Source organism: Chlorocebus sabaeus, chromosome 21 (assembly GCF_047675955.1).
Source record: "Chlorocebus sabaeus isolate Y175 chromosome 21, mChlSab1.0.hap1, whole genome shotgun sequence".
Classification (NCBI taxonomy): Eukaryota; Metazoa; Chordata; class Mammalia; order Primates; family Cercopithecidae; genus Chlorocebus; species Chlorocebus sabaeus.
In genome coordinates, this window is record NC_132924.1 from 99894040 (window position 1) to 99915602 (window position 21563).

A 21563-nucleotide genomic window follows, 5' to 3' on the forward strand; every position below is an offset into this window, starting at 1 on the left:
TCCCATGACAGAAGTTAATTTAGTATGGTGGTTACACAAATCTCTTTTTTGTCTTAAGGCTTTTGTACCAGCTTTTCCTAGGCTCTTATCCTTCTCACAAATAAGGACTCAGTTCAAATATCTTTCCTTGACTTCCCTATCTAATTAGTCCCACTCTCCTCCTCTGATAATATCCTGTTTCTGCATGGAAATACTTCACATTTTGTAGTTGCTTGTTAACTACATGTGTTACTAACTGCATCCTCCTGAGGACAGGGATTCTGTTTTGCTTATTCAGCTCCTAACAATGCCTAGTATATAGTAAGCACAGATTAACAATCTGTCAAATGACTAGCTTGCGGAATGAATGCAGATTTAGCAATTTTAATTGGCTATCTTCAGAGCAATGTCCTCTTTGAGCTCCTTTGATACTTGGAGCATTGAACATAGAATTGAAAATTCTGGATCTAGTCCCAATTCCTTGAATATCTGTGAGTCTTAAATTTAGTGAAGCATATATCTAGTTCACCTACCTAGTTAAGTGGTAGAGCCAGGATTTCAGGCCTTGAAGAATTACTTAGCCTATATTTAACTTTTATATATATGTATGTTGTCAAATGGCATAATAACACTCACCCAGTTGCTCTACTACACAGGACAGTTAGGGCTAATGACAGAATATATACACACACACACTGGCATATATATATATATATATATATATATATGTGTGTGTCTGTGTGTGTGTGTGTATATATACACACACACATATATACATGTATACACACACATATACACACACATATATGTACACACAAATATATATATACACACACATACACACATATTAAAATTAAAAGCATTAAGATATCTGAAATTTTTGTTGTAATTTGGAAAAATTCAAGATGATTAACAGCTAAAATGGTTTAATAGGGATAAATTTTAAATTTATCATCAAAGAAATTTTCCACTGAGTATTGAAATAAGAAAACCTGGGGTACTTATTAGGAGCTTATCATCTTTATATATATATACATACATTCATTTGAATATAAATCCCAAATGATGAGATTATTTTCCACCTCAAATACTAAAAGAATGTTTATAATTCAAACACGGGATAGGAAAAACAATACACAATAGGCAGGCAGTTTAAAGCAATTTATTATTTTTCTAAATGCCATATGGTTTATTTTATTCTACCCCTCCAAATCTACATTTTAAGTGATCTGAATCCACACTGGAATGCATCAATCTTTATGTATTTGTGATATCACTGCCTTTGCCAGGGAACTGTGCAAAGACTTTTCAATCACAGTGATTAAGTACTCATATTCCCTTGTCTACAAAGAGGAATATTTAAAATCTTAGAGAACTATCGCCGGATAATGATATGGCATTTAACATTTTTTTTTCCTAATTCAAACCAAATATATTAGAGATGGATAGGCTAATCAGGTATTATTGTTTCAAGGAACGCTTGAAATGCACAGGGTTAATTTTTTATGTTAGATTGAATCTGTGAGCATAGTCCCTTGTATTATCAAATAGAATCACCTAAACTTGCATATGTCAATTAAACACCTTTCCCACGGGCAATTCAGAATGCTGTATTTAAAAACCTGTGACAAATTGCTAAAGTTTTAAAATAGCTCATTACATTAATCTGCAACAGTATCATGCCTAAATTATGATGCTCTTAAAATGTAGTAAAGAAGAGTAATGTTGTCCACAGTACTCTGAGCATGTTTGATTCTTGTTCAATTCTTAAGATTAAAAACAATAATAACAATGTAGGTAGTGAACTGGCTCTGGAAACATTTTCTGTAAATGCCAGCTGAAAGCTAATACAAGCTCAAATGTCATTTGGTTTATTCCAGTCACTGTTCAAAGATATGAAGCAATTGAAAAACTACTTTTACTCAATATCTCTATGAAGTTAGAAAAATTTATCTTGACATTGGCAAGAAAACATATACTTTCTTTACATATATCATTTTATACTTTTTATTTATTTCCTCTATTTCTATATAAAGAAAGGTAGCTATGTGTTTATGTGCACACACTCCATTGTAAACTTAAAAGCTCTGGTTATTATACATTCACTTTCTAGTTAGACCTGTGGTAGGACTTAAAGCTATTCAGCTGAAACCATTCTGGAGTTTGCAAAATACGCTATTTTATTTCCATAAACATTTTTTGTCTGGAGGCTGCTAGAAAATTTATGGACTGGTTATTTTCTGCTTCAGTACCAGTAAAGCACATTGCCATCATGCTCAAAAGCCAAAAGATGGTTTCAATAATGCTAAAAAGAAAAAAAAGATCCAACATGAAATGGTGTTTATTTATTCACATATTAGCATATCACGTGCAAGGTAGTATCATTTAAAACTTGTTACTGCAGCCTATTTGAAAGCTTCATATAGTGCAAAACTGATGAAGCACATAACCTGTAAAGGTATAAAAAGAAAGTATTATGCAAACATTGCAATAAAGATCTCATTATTTTTTAACAATATCTGATAGATTGTGCCTATGCACATAGACCGTGTTTAAGATGAAAAACTTTCTCATTTGAATCTATGAGTTAATTGCAATCTTTAACAGTGAAAATGCCTTTCCTCTCCCTCACCCCAAGATAGTTTCTGTGTATAGGAAGTGTCAATTCTCTTTATGGTTTTGACTGAAGTTTATCTAGTAGGATCAGAGAGATATACCCAAGTAATTCTTATTTAAATGCTACCTGGAAAAAATGTCTGAAATGTCAGTCAAAAACTCTTTTGCAGATGGCTGATGTCATTTCAGAATAAATATGAGGATAGAAAAATCAGAAAGCACTTATTTTTAGAAAAAGGAGCAATGTACAATCAAGAACACTGCAGTTTTCTCAAATGTCTCTTTAGCACTCTAGAATTTATTGACTCTAGAATTTGTGACAACTCTGACATGCTGTCATTAGCAACTAAGTGAAGAAAAGCAAATGTGTTTTCCTCCCTGGTAAAATGAAACAATTACATGCTAAGAGAAAGAAAAAGTTGGTAACCTTATACTGATGGTTTTAGAGCTTTGGAAATACCCTAGAGAATTAGCTGGGAGAGTATAATTTTCTTCTCTTCAGTGCCTAGGACAGAGACTGATGGGATTAGATTATTTTCTGATGCTGTCAATTGAAACTGAAACAGCTGTAAGAATGCTGTTTCCTGGAAGATGAAATATTTCAGGAATTACATTTAATATCCATATGAATTAATCAGGTGCTCAACAGTCAGCCAATAAATCCTGTGCAGTAATATTTTCCCTGGGTAGTTTTTCAATTCAACCTTATTAGTTTTTATTTATTTCATCATTGTTTAGACAATATTTATGTTCCTTCAGTCCCAACAATCACAAAAATAACAACAACAATGATACATACACACACAATTCTGGCTACAAAGAACACTTTACTTCATTTTAATGACATTTGAACAATTGCGTATGGGCAAAAGTTTCATCTTCAAATCTCTAACTAAAAAAAAAGGGATGGGTTCAACAAATAGTGCTGGAACAACTGGACAACTCCATGCAAAAAAACATAAATCTAGGCACAGACCTTATTCTCTTTACACAAACAAACTCAAAATGAATCATATAGACCTAAATGTAAAAGGGAAAACTATAAACACTATTAGAAGATAATAACATGTGAGAAAGTCTAAGTAACACTGGGTATGGGGATGCTTCTTAGCTACAGTACCAAAGGCACAATTTATAAGAGAAAGAATTGATAAGCTGGGCTTCATGAAAATGAAAAACTGCTGCCCTGGAAAAGATACATTCAAGAGAAGGAGAAGGCAAGCCACAGACTGGGAGAAAATATTTGCAAAAGACAAAATGATAAAGGGCATCTATATCAAAATATACAAAGAGCCCTTAAAACTCAATAATAGTAAGATGAAATGAACTACCAGGCCATGAAAAGACATGGAGGAAGCCCAAACGTATATCAGTAACTGAAAGAGGTGAATCTGAAAAAGCTACGTACTGTATAATTCCAACTATAAGACATTCTGGAAAAGGCAAAACTGTGGAGATAGTTAAAAGATCAGTAGTTGCCAGAGATGAGGTGGGAAGGAAGTATAGATAGGTGGAGGATAGAGGACTTTAGGTCAGAGAATGAACCTCAATGTAGAACTATGGATACTCCTATATACTCAATTCTGCTATGAAATTAAAACTGCTCCACAAAAATGAAGTTTATTATTTAAAAGAATGACAATAACAAAACCAAGATGAGAAGGTTCATGAAGGTAATATTTTCTTTACCAGTTTCAAAGAAAGTATGGGTATTGTACTAAAATGTAAACCTTTATAAATTTAAACCTCATTAATAGATATTAAATGTTATTTCATAAAATAATTTCTTTGGCTTTAAAAATTAAATATTGAATATCTAACAAAGTAAATTTAAATAATTGAATCTATCATTCACAGAGACAGATAATGGTAGAAATACATTTTATCTTTATTAAAAATTGCTGTGAAATGAAGCCAGACATTTAAAAGTACAGATTGTACAATATTATTTACATAAAGTTTTATAGCAGGAACCCCTAGTTTGTGCTGTCAAAAGTTAGGAGAGCGACTTCCTGTTGAGGATGTAATGAGGAGTAGAGAACCCAGGAGGGTTTTGAGGTGCCAGCTGAGGATTTGGGGGTTTGGTTTGGTGTTCTGGATCCTGTTTGGGGTGCTTTCAGTTTATGAAAATTCACTGAGCTATAGATTTATTGTACTCTTCTGTATGTATTTTATACTTTATCTAAAAGTTAACAACAACAACAACAAAAAGCCCAGCAAGATCTGGGGAAAATTAGAGCTTTCTTAAGCAGGATTAAGTATAAATTGTACTTGCCAAAATGTGTATTTTCATTTCTATTTGAATTACTTTTTTTCAATAAATAGGGCATATGACTTTTAACTAATTCTGTCACGCAGAATCCACTTATCTCTGTTTTGTGAGCATGGGCAACTGAGTCAGCTGGGCAGTGCCATAAGGACTTTTCTCTGGGGAGTTGGGTGTGACCAAAGGGCAATAGTTTAACTCTGCAAAGGAAAGAGGGTCTCTTTCACAGGCAACGACTAAGTTTCTGAAGAGACTCTTAACCTAGGAGGTGTATTGTATTCTAGTAGACATTCCCTGAAGACCTTTTCAACCAACAGCCTCCACCTTCTTATCTATCCTGTCCTTTTACTTGAGGCCAGATATATTCACATAGATTTTAGGTCCTTTTATTCCCATATCTTACCCTAAGGTTCTGATATGAAATCAAGGGTTCAGGAGGTGACTGCAAGAGAAAAAAGAAAGGGCAAACTAAAAAGCTTAACCCCTTTGGGAATAGGTGAATAACACCTCAAGAAATAAGAAATTAAATTCAGATAGCACAATATTACTGATTACAGGAGATTTATCAGATGCTTTGAAATCTAAGGTATGTAAAGGAATTTGTGTGGATGGACATGTATTTGGGGAGTTTTTATGTGTGTATGTTTGAAATTCAGTAAATATATACTAACGATTTATTGTCAGGAGCAGAAAAAAAATAGTAGTTACAATTTATTGCCTGTTTACATTGTGCCAGGCATCATGTTAAGCTCTTAAGCATGAATTATCTCATTAAATGCTCACAATAATGCTATGAGGTGGGTATTATTATTTTTTCCATCCAAACATGAGGTCATAAAGGCTTATAAAATATAAATAACTTACCCAAGACCTTACAACCTTAGTGGAAGAGCTAGGATATGAGCTCATGTCTGTCTCTCAAAAGTTCACAATCATAGCCACTTGCCACTCTCTCTTGGTTACTGAATGATCACAAGTGCAAACAGAGAAATATTGGGAAGAAAGAGGACAAGAGGAGAGAAAAAGAATTTTAAGATATAAAGGCAGATGAAGTAAAGAAAAGAAGTGAGAGATGGAATGGAGAAAAAATACAAATGGCACAGTTTGAGCACATAATAGACATTTAATAAATATTAAATGAATGTGACACATGCACATAAATACCATAAATATACACAAATTTTTTTAATTAAAATTGAGTAATTGTTCACTTAGCTTAGCTACAGACAAGGTGTTTATATGAGTCAAAAGTTACTTTATAATCATTTTTAAACACATCCAAAAGACTGGGAAAACCAAAATCCCAAAAGCATAATAATTAGGCACAAGAATTTAAAGGAATTTTTCCATTAATGTCCCTCATTTTTTTTTTTTCTTTCTTTTTTTTTTTTTCCTTTTTGAGACAGTCTCCCTCTGTCACCCGGGCTGAAGTGCAGTGGCAGGATCCTGGCTGACTGCAACCTCCACCTCCCAGGTTCAAGCGATTCTCCTGCCTCAGCCTCCCTAGCAACTGGGATTACAGGTGCACATCACCACACCTGGCTAATTTTTGCATTTTTAGTAGAGATGGGGTTTCACCATATTGGCCAGGCTGGTCTCAAACTCCTGACTTCAAGTGATCCACCCACCTTGGCTTCCCAAAGTTCTGATTGCAGGCGTAACCATGGCGCCCAGCCCCTATCCCTCATTTTCAAACTAATTTTGTATTGAAACCTTAATGTAATTATAAAAGTTAACAACTTTGAAGAGAAAAATAACCAAGTCTCCATTATAATTTTTGGGTAGATTCTTTCTGAAGCAAAATACCACTAAGAAAATAATCATCCCTAATAACATGGGTGCAATTCCATTAAATCCATCAATCAAAAAAAAGTAATATATAATTTTGAAGAAGCAAGAAATAATGAGAAAATGAACCCCACCTGGTCCATTCTAGATTCATTAGATGCCCATCTCAGCAGTCAAGTACTTTCCTATTTAGCCTAAGAATATCATAAAAACATTCACATTTCTGTTCCTATATCCAAGGACCTGGCACCGCTGAAAATACCCTGTTGGTTGGTGCTGTGGCGGAAGCATCCTTTCCAACTCCTGCCTTGTTTTCACCTCCCAAACTGATCCTTATATGTAGTACTTTCTAAGTCTACATCTTTCTAAAGATTCTCAAGTCCTCAGTCCCAACCCACTCATCTCATCATTTTTATAAGGTCACCCAAGCAGTCTGTTAAATCTCCATTGATAAAATATTCTCCATATATTGTACAGTTTATATCTTTTTAAGTATTATCTATGTATCATCACCTTACATTTAAACTTCATAGGAAACCAAAATAGATATAGTATATATATTCTTATAACTTTTTTTTTATATAAATGAGGAAACAAAAATTTATAGAGGTTTTGTTGCTTGGCCACTATTACAAGGTGTTGAATGTTGTAAAGCTAGATTCAAATGCAGTATAAAGTTTGTGTTTCTGATCGCTAGAAAAACTACAAACTATTAGATATAAACTCCTTCAGAAACTTTCCCCACCACCTCAAATCCCCTCTGTTCCTACATCTGTTTCCTCATTCTTCATTCAAGGCTCACTACTGCATCCCAGTTCAGACCCAGGGTCAGCCCTCAATTATTGAGCCCATGGTACTCCACCTCTCTCCAGGAGTTATCATTCATCCTGCTTTTTTTCAAATGTGATGAAGAAGACCAGGAATTACAGAAATAAAGAATGAGTAAAAGAAGCCCAACACAGTGGATGAAGTTGAGTAGGACTTTAGGAAGAGCTAAAGTAAATCCACTGATTTGCTTCAAGCTTTTCTTCAATGCTGGCTCAGTCTTGGCCCACATGTAAGTCCTTATATTTTAAGGGAGAAATAAGAGATTAATAAACCTTGTCCTTCAAGACTATAAAAGAAATCAGACTTTGAAAACCTCACAGTTTAACACCTCACTCATTTAGAAAACAGAGGCAAGTAGAATTACATTGCTAAATTTTATGGTGACTTAATGGGTAAGATTAATAATTTACAGCTAGCTTGATGTTTCTTTAATCAGAAACAAAAAAATTACTTAATTGTGAATCAACCTATTTATTCCTAAAAATATTTATAAATTTTTGAAAAGTGAATGGATATACAGTAATATTGATTACGTAGTGATAAGCAGAGACTTCAGAATTATATATTTCCAAATTATTAATTTCCTCAATTGTATTTCTAATAAGACAATTATCAAACAGGATATTATTTTTAGATCAACAGATAATCAATCATATTTGACTTTGTTTCGCTTATGAAACAAGTAAATTTAATCATAAGGAAATTATGCACCATAACTTCAAGAGATGACATTTTATGTCAGTTTTTCCATATAATGAATTTCTGTCTCAATCTCTACTTAGATGAGGCCGGGCCCAGTGATTCATGCCTGCAATCCTAGCACTTTGGTAGGCCAAGGTGTGCGGATTGCCTGAGCTCAGGAGTTTGAGACCAGCCTGGGCAACATGGTGAAACCCTGTCTCTACTAAAATACAAAATAAATTAGCTGGCTTGGCGGTGTGCGCCTGTAGTCCCAGCCACTCAGGAGGCTGAGGCAGGCGTATTGCTTGAACCCAGGGAGGCGCAGGTTGCAGTGAGCCGAGATCTCTCCACTGCACTCCAGCCTGGGTGACAGAGCAAGACTCCGTCTCTTAAAAAATAAATAAATAAAAAAATTTAAAAATGTGATGAAACAGAAAGTGTCAAGTTGATTACATCAATAATATATATACTAAAATACTGAATTATCTCCAGTAATAAGTTTGTCACCAACAGTTATAAAGAGAGATTGTTGGGGGAGTTAAGATACTTCTTTGATTTCTAGTCAAAGCACAGTACCTAGAACAGAGTCATCATTCAAATAATTCTGTATTTCCTTCCTCTATCTTTGACTTCTTTCCATTCCACACGTACCTTTACTTTCCTATTTTAGATACTATTTTCTCACTGTGACTACTGGAACTATCTCTTAAACACACCATCTCTGCCTTTAATCTCACTTGCTTCAGTTTTCAAATCGCTGCCATAGTTATTTTTCTAAAACACTTACCCTAGCATTTCACTGTCCTGCTCAAAAAGCCCCATTCCTTTTCCCTGCTGTGTCAAATCCAAAGCCAAACTTGGCAGAGGTTTCTCACCAAGCCCAAGCTCATCTTCAGCCTCATCACCTGACTGCTCCCACAACCACTGTGTTACCTTCTTCCACAGTGGATGCTCAACTTTCTTAGAATGTGAATGCCCTTCCCCGTCTTCAAGCTATCATTAAACTGCCTTCTCCGTCATGAATACCATTTCCACATCTTGTCCACTAGAAGAAATGTCACTTTCTATTTGTAACTTAAATTACATGTCACTTGCTCTCTGTGTTGTAATCTTTAAGCTCCCCTTATGTAGTTTCTCAATCTCAACCTTATGTTGTGTTTGTAAATGCTCATGCCTCTATCATATCACTTATCAAATTGAATTATTGTTAGTAACAGGTTTCTGTACCTCCACTGTTAAGCTATGAAATTTGGCAACTCACAGGACCACATCATATTAAACTGTGTATTCTCGATTTTAAAAGACACGGCACTCTTGTAAAAATGAGGTACCTTATAAGAGAATCAATAAAATATATGTAAAATAAATAAATGATTTATGAAATATAAACATGAATATAAACAACTAAAGAAAGACAATAAGAACACTGATATAGGCATCTATTCTTTTTTCTTGTAAAGAACACCTTTGGTTTTAAAAGAATATGTAGAGAATTTAGACTTGGAAGAGACCTCAAATATTAGATCATTTTAGTATAATCTTTCCATTTAAAAGATGAAGTGGAGAGGCTTGGGTGGGCTCACAACACAAACAAGCGGCAAAACTAGGGGAAAAAACCTCGGATCTCAAATACACAGTCAACACCATTACATAGTGTTATGCCAGCTTTACTGAGAGACATATAACATATTTGAAAAAATGGAGAGACATTTCTTATTTACGGACAGAAGAGTTAAGTATAGGAAAATCATTAATTCTTTCTGAATAAATCTGTATTCAGGCATATTATAATTCTAGTAGAAATAACTAGGCAGTATTTTCTGGAATTTTAATAGTATTTTAAATTTTAATTATGAGAGTAAATGAGCAAAAATAACTAGAGTGATTTTATACTGTACAATATATTGTTGGTAGGTTTTAGTTAAAAACAAAGTGAATGAATTACTGTAGTTAAAAACAAAGTGAATGAATTACTGTAAATATAATTATTTTTATTTTGATTATGAGAGTAAATGAGCAAAATAACTAGAGTGATTTTATACTATACAATATATTGTTGGTAGGTTTTAGTTAAAAAAAAGAATGAATTACTGTAAATATAATTATTGTTAATAATTTTCTTAGAATACATTTCTAGAAATAAGAAAATAAGAATTTGATACATACCAAGCAAATGATCTCCAAAAAAATGATGCTAATCGATATAATACATTTTAGTAACTATAAATGTTTAAGTCTTCATAAATTTGATAAGGGGAAAATAGTCTCTCATTGATGAATTGGCCTTTCTTTGATTATAAGTGAGACTTAACATTTTTTTCAAATACTTACTAACATTTACAAGTTTTGTCAATTGATCTCTTAGAGATTGCATAGTTTATATCAATTCATGTGGCTCTTTTTATATTTAGGATATTGATGTTTTGACACAACAACCCCAATGAATCCTTATAAGTTCTGTTTTAAAATTATGTTCATAATTTTTAATATCCAAGTGTTATACTTCTAAAGAATCAAATAAGGCATTTTTTATAATAATTTCTTTTACTGATTTTAAACGTTCCCATTCAAATCAAATAAACCTTCTCCTACATTTTCTTTTCTTTATTATTTTGCTTCTTTTTAACATAATTCTAAAATAAATTTCAAATGGATAATACTTTCTTATGTGGAAAAATCATCTCAGTTGACTCTGCTGTAAACTCTTAATCAATAAAATGTTATTTCCCACTGAGTTATAAAACCACCATTATCATATGATAAATTCATATATATATACACATATACACACACACACACAATTGTAGGTTTATTATTTATCATCATTATATGTTTCTGACTATTTCTATTTGGTTTATCACATGTCTGTTTTGGTGCTAGTTTCATACTGGATTGATTATGGTAGTTTATCACATGTCTATTCTGGTATTAGATTCATACTGGATTGATTATTGTAGTTTAACATTATTCTTAAATGTTAAATGTTTGGTAGGAATATTTTTCCTTAAAATCACTCTAGCTATTTTTGCTCATTTACTCTCATAATTAAAATTTAAAATACTATTAAAATTCCAGAAAATACTGCCTAGATATTTCTACTGGAATTATAACATGAATGAATACAGATTTATTCAGAAAGAATTAACGTTTTTCCTATATTTAGCTCTTCTGTCCATAAACAAGAAATGTCTCTCCGTTTTTTCAAATATGTAAAGTTGTCTTCAAATAGGTTCAATTTATTCCAACATATTTTCAGTAATTTTTGCAAAAGAAAACAAGAGTCCCAGTTCCCATGTATTAATCAATGACCTCTTAATACTATGTAGAAAAGTCTTAATGTTCTAATATTAATGTTATATTTTATCATCTAATATAAGTATTGTCTTGAGATAAAATAATTTGAAAATTATCATGAAATGATTTTTCCCTTTTAGTAATAATCTTTGTCATTTTTGTTTCATGTTTACCACATTGGTTAAAATTGATAGAATATTAATAATTGTAGTAATAGGTTTAATCCATCTCTTTGATAAGAATAACTATAAATATATAATCAGTTATAGACTAAGAAATATGTGCTTTATGTGTTAAATATTTGGTCAATTTCTAGTTTGTTTTGTATTTATAACATAAATTAGGCTAATATTTTTATCATATGACTTTATACAATCTTATCAAATGTTTATTATTGTCTTATTTGACCTATTAGCATGATTATAGTATATTTTCTAATGTTAAACTATAATTTTTCCTTCCAGATAGCTTAAAGGTATTTTATGCTAATAAATTTCCTTCATAATCAGACTATAGTGTTCAGAGACTCGAAATTGTATATTTGGATATTTTGCATTAACTCTTTGAAATCAATACGTTTTCTAAAGGAAAGAAGATGCTGATAACTTCAATTTCTGTACTGATCTTTACAGTCTAACAAATATTTCCATATTATCCTTGGAATATTGAGCACTGAAATATTTAGATCACAATTTACTGCTGAGTTTAGGGAAGCTGCTTCCTTCCTCTTGGTGTCAGATAATTCAACCCCAATACAAGGGCTTGCATTACAAAATTCCGAAGTTGACTCTTCTCTCCAATTATCACAGATTCTACTTGATTCCTCTCTCCCTCAGACTAACACAAACTCGTCCACCTAAAGAAGCAATGAGATTCAGATACCTAGGCATCACCCCCTCTCTCAGGTTTCCACCTCCCTGCTTAAGCTTTCGCCATAAGGCACTTATAGAAACTTTCTAAACATCTCCTTTATCTATAGGGAGTGGTCCGTGACAACCAAGTTTGTACTACTTCCTCCTGTACAGATAATCTGGAATAGATCTGACATACAACCTAAGTTTGGCTAATGAGGTTAAAGCTTCCAAGAAGTTGAAATTGAGACTTTTAAAACAAAGTTAGTTTTGACAGGTGTCTTAAACAAAGAATAGCTAAACCCTAGAAATGGAGACCATCTGCTACCCTGTGAACCGAGAAGAGAAAACCAATATAAAGAGAAACAGATAAAGCAGACAGACAGACAGACAGAGATGCTTTTTTTTCCTTATAGGTTTTTATTTCTTAGGACCAGTTCTTTCTTTATACTCGTTTCTATTCTGCTATGGGGTTTCCTGATGCACATTCACAAATTCCTCATTTTAGCTGAATTAAGCAAGTTTTAGTTGACCTCTCAAGTTGGTTGGTTATATACAATCACACAATTCCAATTAATACGCTACTGTGCTTGACCTGCCCTGACATGAGTTCAACTATAGGGCAAGAGAGTAGGGAGATAGCTCTGAAATTCTATCCAACACTTTCTTTATGATAAATATGGTTCTCATAGTAATAGAAACACCTTTGATTCTATACAAGATGTACAGAATTAATATTGTATTGCCTATAGATGAGTCTGGAATAAGGAATTGACAAGTTCCTAAAATATCTGACCTCCTTTTCTCTCTATTTTTGGATAAATCTTAGGGTTTAAAAATTACAGAAATAACATTTTGTTCAGATAGCAGCAATAACAGTAACCCTAAAAAGGAAGTCTGTTTCCCTCTGGCTTCCCAAGCAGATAGAAGATGTTAAGAAAACCTGTAAGGGAAACATCAGTGATTCTGGATACACTGTGATTCAGAATGTGCTTAAAATATAGATGCAGAAGATGGTTCAGGTACCTTTTTTCAGTGACTTAAAAAAATCAGTTTCAGTGATTGCATTCAATTAAACCACCATTGTAGCTTATGTCTTTGATGCCAATTAGTACTCTACAGTTCAGCAGTTTGACTGAATCCAGCTTTAGTTATTTTTTATGAAATAATTTTGGCCTGAAATACTAGTTGTTTATCACTCTAAATTCGAATATATTCTTTGCTTTGTCAATTAGATGATACACTGGAAGAAGCACAATCTTTTAAATATCTTTAAACCATTACTTAAGTAAGCATACCACACACCTGGTTACAATGTGAGCAAGATTAAATTTTAACAAACCAACAGTTCTCTTTAATTTTATACCAATCATCTGATGAGCTTCCAGTGCCTGGCTACTTCAACTCCTGCTCCTATAAACTGGAAACAGAATCTTCCTCCACACTGATAACATGGTTCTACTATCTCAAACTAAAAAGGAGCATACAAAGAAATGTATCCTGGTATCTAATTATGTCAAAAAGAACTAATTTAACAACAATTTTATCTATATAAAAATTATACTTTGGGATAGCCACTATTCAATTTTAAATAGGTATTACTAAGTAATTCCATCAAATGGGTCAATTTTTTTAATTCCTTGAGAGTACATTTTGTAGTTCACTGATCCTGGCAGACAATCGAGAAGGCCACACTGTACAAACTTGGCAGTTGTCTTATAAAGCTCATTATTTGACAACTGGCAATAGCTAGGCTAAAAACCTTCTAATATGTACTATTTTTTGTTGTGTACAATAAGCAGCTCTGGTTCTAGTCAAGCACATCTGGGTTCTTCAGAAAATTAAAAACTGGTCCTGGGCAAACCTTGTTTTGGCCAATGTCTTCCTTGCACTTTTGGTGTTAGGGAGGTGGGACAGCTGTCCCACCAGGTGAGAACACTGGCTATCACCAACATAACCAACTCATCTGGTTTCCAATTAACAACATAACATAGCTGTTTTCTAGGCTCCTAACAGCTAACAAAAGCTCCAAAACTCTACTTCCAGCTGCTATTAATTCCCTGCAAAGAGCAATGACATGTATGTAAGTCTGTAGATTGTATGTGTGCTTCATAGAGCCACTGGGACTCTTCAAGGTACTTCCGTGACCAGTAAGCAAGACTAAGGAAGTAGACCGGCCAGAGCTATGCCAATCCCTTCAAGCCAACAGCTCTTGTTTTTTAACAGATTGAAATGTTAGATTTCTGAGTAGGATATTTTTGAAGATAGAGTCTTAAAACTAGAGTATAAGGGAGATTTTCTTCACTTATTCTTCAGAGTATGGTACATCCCCATATCATCAGGGCTCAAAAGAGTTATAAATCTAAATCAAGGATGATTATCTTCCTCCTTGAAAACATCCTTAATGAAATATACTTTCAGTGTTATGAGAGTTACATCATTTTTTAACTTTGATTGTGGGTACAAATGCAAAACAGCCAGAGAAGACTTCTGCTTTTGCTGTAAAATTTTGTTAAATAACATTGCTCATTTGGCTGTCAAAGTAGCATATGACACCTTTCTTTTGGAAATAATTTCCAAGAAAATTTGTTCTCTCTTGAAGAATAGGTAGGCTTGCTTCTATCATATAATGAAAATTATAAATCACATTGTCGGTCCCTTTATGCTTTGATTGCTTAAGAAGCTCCAAGTTAATGATTTCATGTTTTATTCTGCTTACCATATTTGTTTCTTCCTCCTTTAGTAGTTTTGATGGTGTACTTCTATTTGAACAGCTCTGTGTGTCATTTTTCTCATAAACAGAATGAACATTAATAGATAAGTCAATAATAAAATTAAAATGTGATGAATATCCTGGAAATTACTGAAAACCAACAGAATTATGTATTCTATGATCATTTGCTTATCTTCAGGTCTCTTATCCTGTATTATCAGCTACTGGAACACAATCAAGTCTCAAGTCCAGCAAAATCAATCTCCAAAGAGCTCAAAGAGATTGTCTTTTAAGTTCGTATACTAAGATTTATTTATTTTCCATAACTCTCATCGGAGATATATGTAACCTTGTATTAGACACAGTTCTATTATGCTCCAATAGGTTCTTGTTGCTTTCAAGATGAAGAATAAACCTTAATAATGGCCTATAAGACCTCACATGGTCTACATGGCCCGGCCTATTGCTCTACCCTTATCTGAGACACCTACTCCCTTCAGATTTCATCTGCTCCTAAATCCCTATATGAGGGAAATGTCCACTATTATAAACTCTAAAACCAGAATATCTCCCTTTCAGCACTCATTGCAGATTACATAAATATATTTTTGTTCGCTTATTTGATTAATACCTAAGTTCTCCAGGAAACTCTAAGTGCCATGAACGTTTTGTCTATTGTCCCCAGTAATGTATCATCAGCACCTGTCCTAAAAACAAGCACAGCAACAACATCAGAAACACTTTGATAATGAGAAAAAAAAAATCCACTGTAAAAAGTGGACAGAGCTCAAAGATCATTCATTGGAGTCTAGAGGCAAATCCTCTTAATAGCCATTACATTAAGATATTCTTTAACCGTCTTTAATAGGATCATTATATTACAGGATGGTATAATAATTATAATAATTGAAGTCATCAAGGAAGGGTTAGGTTTTGATCTATGGTTAAGATGAAAGACAAATGCCTTTAAAATGCTTTCTTTAGTGCTTCTTTAAAAGGCTTCCCTGTCTTCCGGAGGTGAGCTTCAGTTCTATGGAAACTTCACTCATCTGCGTTATTCTTCCCACCTCTTAACTAGCAATACTAGATAAAGGAAGAGTTCCCCAACCTCAGGTTATTGTAAACAACCTTGTATTGCAACATTCCTCTTTTGGTCAATTTCATAATTGCATAAAAATTATTTTCAAACTCCCATTAGTATTCATATTCCCAACAAAAAGACTAATGTTATGTAATGCTTCACAAATATTCTGCCACAGACAATGTGTGTTGAATTTAAACCAAATTCTGTCTTAGGTTGCCTTTAAAGGAAAAATGCAAAAAATGCAAAAAAAAAAAAAAAAAAAAAAAAAGAAAAGAAAAAAAGAAGTTTCCACTTGAATTCTAAATTGAAGATGACCTTGTGCTTTTCTGAGAAACGCTGGCAGCTAAGGTCACTGGAGTCTGTTATGATAGACGGTGCAGTGCTGTGTGTGTCTCAAGGCATGTCCATTGTATGAATTAAAGCCAAACCAGTAGTATTAGGCAGCTCAGAGCATTCTATCATTTCATTTGAAAATAATGATCAAAGTCGTGGGCAACAACCATTGCAACTCTCATGAAAGAATGGCAGCATTCAATAATTCCATCACTTCAGACAGACAGTTGGGCTATTCTCAATCAAATACTATGAATCCAGTATATTCTGTGTCAGTTTCTTGTGGCAATCACAGAAACAACATTTCTGCTTTTACAGTATAAAAATCCTGTCTACACTGTGTGCATCCCTTTGCTTCCAAATGACTGAGTCATTGAGAAAAATACAAGGAAATGGAAAACACAGAAACTGAACCCTCTTTGAGTATAAATATATAGCAACCCCAAATCAGCCATTTTCTTCAAGTCAGCTTACTGTTTCTAAAGCTTAAAATCCATTTCGAAACAAAATGTCTACAATCTCTTCTCTAATAACAGCATGAACAAAACACTTTCAAAGAAATGTAATCTAGTGCCAATGGTTTTCAAGCCTTCTAAGTGATCTCTTCAATAGTGATATTTAACTAGAACATTTTGATTGATAGAGGCTTATTTTAAACTTTTGCTTCCTTCACGCGTAGATTAATGGTAGCATAAAAATATGTTTGAGATGTAAAAGCAGGTGGAAAAACTCACACTTATGATCAAAGAAGAGAACTGCTTCCAATCCTGTGTTTTCCACTCTGCCTGGGTATCTTCTATATATAGGAGGAAAAACATACCCTGTTGCTTTTAAAGTATTTAGACACACACACACGTTGTAACTTACCATTAAAATTTACAGCCCGAATATAACCAAGCAGCTCTTTCCCATCAATGGTACTCATTCGTGGACAAAGGCCAATGTATCCAGGGCAGAGATCTTTATGCATATTGTGCAGGGCGTAAGCCATGGAATATACTGCATCAATTACAAATTGGACCTTTCCTTCCTGTTCATAAGATGAATCCCGAGCAATTCGCTCCAGCCCTGCAAAATAAAAAAGTAAAAACCATCAGTTGATGTTAGATTCCAAGAAAAGACGGCATTAGAGCTAAGATTTCCATCATTTGAGGACACTTAATGAGACACAACTATTTGATTTCACTTCTGATTAATTCTATACTTACTGAGTCAGGTTTTTAAACTGGATATTGAGTTTATTTGGAAAGAGTAAAACTATTTCATTAGCAACAAAAAGATATGAAGTAAATAAAAGATGTATAGTTTCATTATCGTTATTTCCACCTTATTGAGTCCTATTATATTGTGCACTCTAGTAATTACATAATGCTTTGGTAGTGGCTTGATCTTTTATGTAAAATGTGTAGTGTGTCATTCTTGCCATCTATCTCAGCTCCAGGAGTGTCATTTAATTAGTGGCCCAAAGCAAGGTCTTTCACCACCCACCAAATCAGTTATAATTTTTAATGTCCTCTATTTGGAAGCCTTTTTGTAACTATTATATGACAATACTCCCTTAAGTGACCCTAGTTATCTTTATAATAATCATTCAATTTGTTTTCTTTTTGAATTCAATTTTCTATTTAGAATTTCTATTAAAAAGATGCAGACACCTCAAAATGAATGTCACTCAGAATAAATGTACCTGTGTTTGGGCATATTTAGGGCTGATAATTGGCACTGGAGATTACTTTTAGGTTGGTGTTTATAATTTAATATGGAATAGACATATATTTTAAATGAAATATAAATGAGAGCTCAACTATGATCCAACATTATCGTTTTGAAAGCGAGGAAACTGAGACTCATGGAGGTTATAATTACATGGGCTACACAGGGCAGGTTTGGGAAGCATTCATAGGTCTCAGACTGCAAGCCCAATATTCTCTCAATCCCCAGAAAAGTTTGGTAGATGGCAAGAATGTTGGGCATGCAAGAAAAAATTATGAAAGGGACATCAAGAGTTTATTAAGGGAACAAAAAATGATCTCCTATCACTTCTACATCCATCACCAACCCTTACACAACTGGTAACACTTAGACAAAAGCAAGTATTTTAAACTTTCCATGGATGTTACTAACCTTGAATAAATTGTACTTATGTTCAACACGTATTTGTTTTCTAAACACCAATGCATATAACCTATGTATTTAGAGAATTGAATTAAAGCGGTTTATATTTGGATATTTACACTCTGAAAAACTTGTGGTTTTTTCCTAAACAAAAATAGTGGTCAGTTTATTTTTATTCATCCAATTATTGTTTTTGTTTTTCCTTTGGTCTTAATCACTTGTGACACTGTTCTTTTAGATGCTCTTGGTTGGTATTCTGGTCTCTGTGGTCTGTCATGATGCTGAATTCTGCTCCTCCCTGTTTGGCATGGGTTTTCTGATTTTCTCACGTCTCAACTTTTCATTCTCCAAGGCTGAGTTTCTTCATCCCCAACCTCAGAATCTGCTCATTGTCAATTTTGTCAACTACTAAAATTTCTACAGTCTAGAAATATAAATGGGAATATAAAATGTTGGCTACAGAGTCCAGAACATTAGATCAATTTGTGATAATTAGTTTAATTCATTTTGGAAGTTAGCTTTTTGGAAAATTAGTTTTCTAAATCTTTCTTGCTGTCTAAGGGTATAGTCTCATATTTCCAATGGCCTACTATATCTCTATGTAGTCTGCTGCATCCATATCAAACAACAAATGTAAAATGAGGCTATCTCTGCAGGGGATTCTCTAAAATATCCTAGTGAACGTTTGCAAGTTTGCGAGCACAAAGAGACAGGGAAGACTACTTTTCAAAAGGTATACTGTCTCCTTCAACCTACCTTAGCTGCATGATCTAAGCTAAGATCCACAAGACATGGGGACTATGTTCTCTCCCTATCTCTAGGTTATACTTTTGTCTCCTGAGTCTTAGGACAACACTGCTTGTTCCCAGAATCTCTCATCAAGTTTCCTGTGAAAACAACCCTTTCCACTTATGCCTAAAATTTCTCTCCCATGGCTTTAAACCACAAAGTAGAGCATTCATAAATAAATATTGAAAGATGGTTACAGCAACCAAATAGATGTTGTTATTTCCTTATAGATTCTAGGCTGGTGACTATCCACTCTTGTTAGTCCAGGACTGAGGGGGTTCTCAGGACCTAGGACCAAAATGTGAAAAGCCCTGGAAAAACCAGGATAGTTGCTTATGAACAAAGAGGCAAGTGATGAGGAAATTTCAGAGAGAAGACTAAATAATGACGTTGAGGATCAGTCCCTAGGCCTGGATGGGTATCCCTGTGTTTCATTTATTTTGCAACACTGCACTTGAAAACAGAAAATGAAGACAATGAGGTTCAGGGCAGTTGTTTCCACACTTGGTTCTCTCCTCAAGTACAGATTTCTCAGTACCACCCCAGACTTGCTGGGTCAGAATCTTCCTACCTGGGACGTGAAGGATCTGTCATTTCAACAACTCACCAGGAGATTCTGGTGCAACCAGCTAAGTCTGTGGGCCAGCTTTAGGAAATTTCTGCTCTTCCATACAGCAACCCTCAAAAATACCTCTATAGATCTATTGTTTAGAGAATTTTACGGTATTGAAGTATGAAAACAATAATTCTTTCATGATATGCACAACCCAAAGAAAATCTAATCAAATTATTCTCCTTTTCTCACTAGATGAAGAGTCAAAGAACACAATTCCCAATATTTATGCATTTCAAAGCTTCCACCATGTCCTTAGACACACAGGGAGGCCTGGAGCTGATGACCAGAGTAGAAGCCAGAAAGACACGAAAGATCTGTGAATAAGAAACTGTAACGAATTGAATGTGTTCCTCATGAGAGGGTGGAAACAGAAAATAGAAAGCAGTAGAGAGAAAAAGATACAGAGAGGAGGGAAAGGAGGATGGAGCAACACAGAGAAAGGCTTGCACCCAAGGTACAATAATGGCAGAGGGAAATCTAACATTCCAGGTTGTTTCTATTGCTGCTTTGTAAATCCCTCTGCTGCAGACATACATACACACACACATACACACACACACACACACACACACACACACCCCTCACACACCTCTTCTGTAAATATTATTGGCTTTTAATCTATTTTTTTTAATTTTGTAGGCTTTAAAGGGAGGATTTCCATATTTCCATTACTGCAGGGTGAAGGGTGGAGAGTGGGCATAGAACTGGCAGAAAATGCCTAAGCCAAATGGCTTCAAATGAAGCAATGACCACAAGAACATTAAGGAATTTGGAAATTTTTTAAAACCTATGAAATTCATGTAACAGCTAGACATGTGTGACAGTTTCATAGTTTTAAATTTAATCTATCCTAAAATGTTCTTGATTTAATATATTATCACTTTATTTTAGTGCCAGTGCAACCTCAATATATTATTTTACTTTATTTTACATATTATCAATTTAACATATTATCACTGTATTTTAATGCCAGCACAACCTCCCTGTCAATCCATAGAGATACTCCTCAGTGTTCAAGAATTTCCTGATAAATTGTAATTGACATGCTCCAATTTAATAGATACACGCTTCCTCAGCATTTCTTAAAGAATAAACATCCTGGTGTGGTGGCTCACAGCTGTAATCTCAACATTTTGAAAGGCTGAGGTAGGAGGATTGCTTGATGTCAGGAGTTCAAGACCAGCCTGGGCAGCATAGTGAGACCCTGTCCCTACCAAAAAATCAAACAAAAAATTCAACTTTTTATACAATAGGTCTAAATGAATAATCAAATACACACAATCTTATTAAAGAAACATATTTAAATTTTTACGATTCAAATCATTTTTTCTAGTTATAAACTCCAAATATTTTGACTATTGATTACATATATTCCAACTTTGTACATTTTTGTTCTTTTAAAGTAAGAGTTACAGAAGTCTGCCTAGTAACTGGTACCACATGTGAATCAATGAACACCGTAAAACTCTCCCCATAAATCAGTGTAAGCAATATGGTGACAAACTGAAAGACTGAACACTATTACCATTTCTAAACTTAAAAGTGAATCATTTGATTTCTTTTCAGGCTGTTTAGACAACGTATTTTTCTGTTCCTTAACACTTCAACCT

The 21563-nt window shown here is 33.9% G+C and overlaps 1 protein-coding gene across 2 annotated transcripts in view; it reads right to left on the bottom strand.

The window, feature by feature from the left end:
* Nucleotides 1–21563, bottom strand: part of GRM8 (glutamate metabotropic receptor 8) — an 801552-nt gene that overhangs the window by 313435 nt on the left and 466554 nt on the right. For both annotated transcript variants that reach the window (XM_007982809.3, XM_073009318.1), the window contains exon 7: nt 17301–17501. In XM_007982809.3, coding sequence (XP_007981000.1) covers nt 17301–17501 — 201 coding nt within the window. The remainder of the gene's footprint in view (nt 1–17300; nt 17502–21563) is intronic.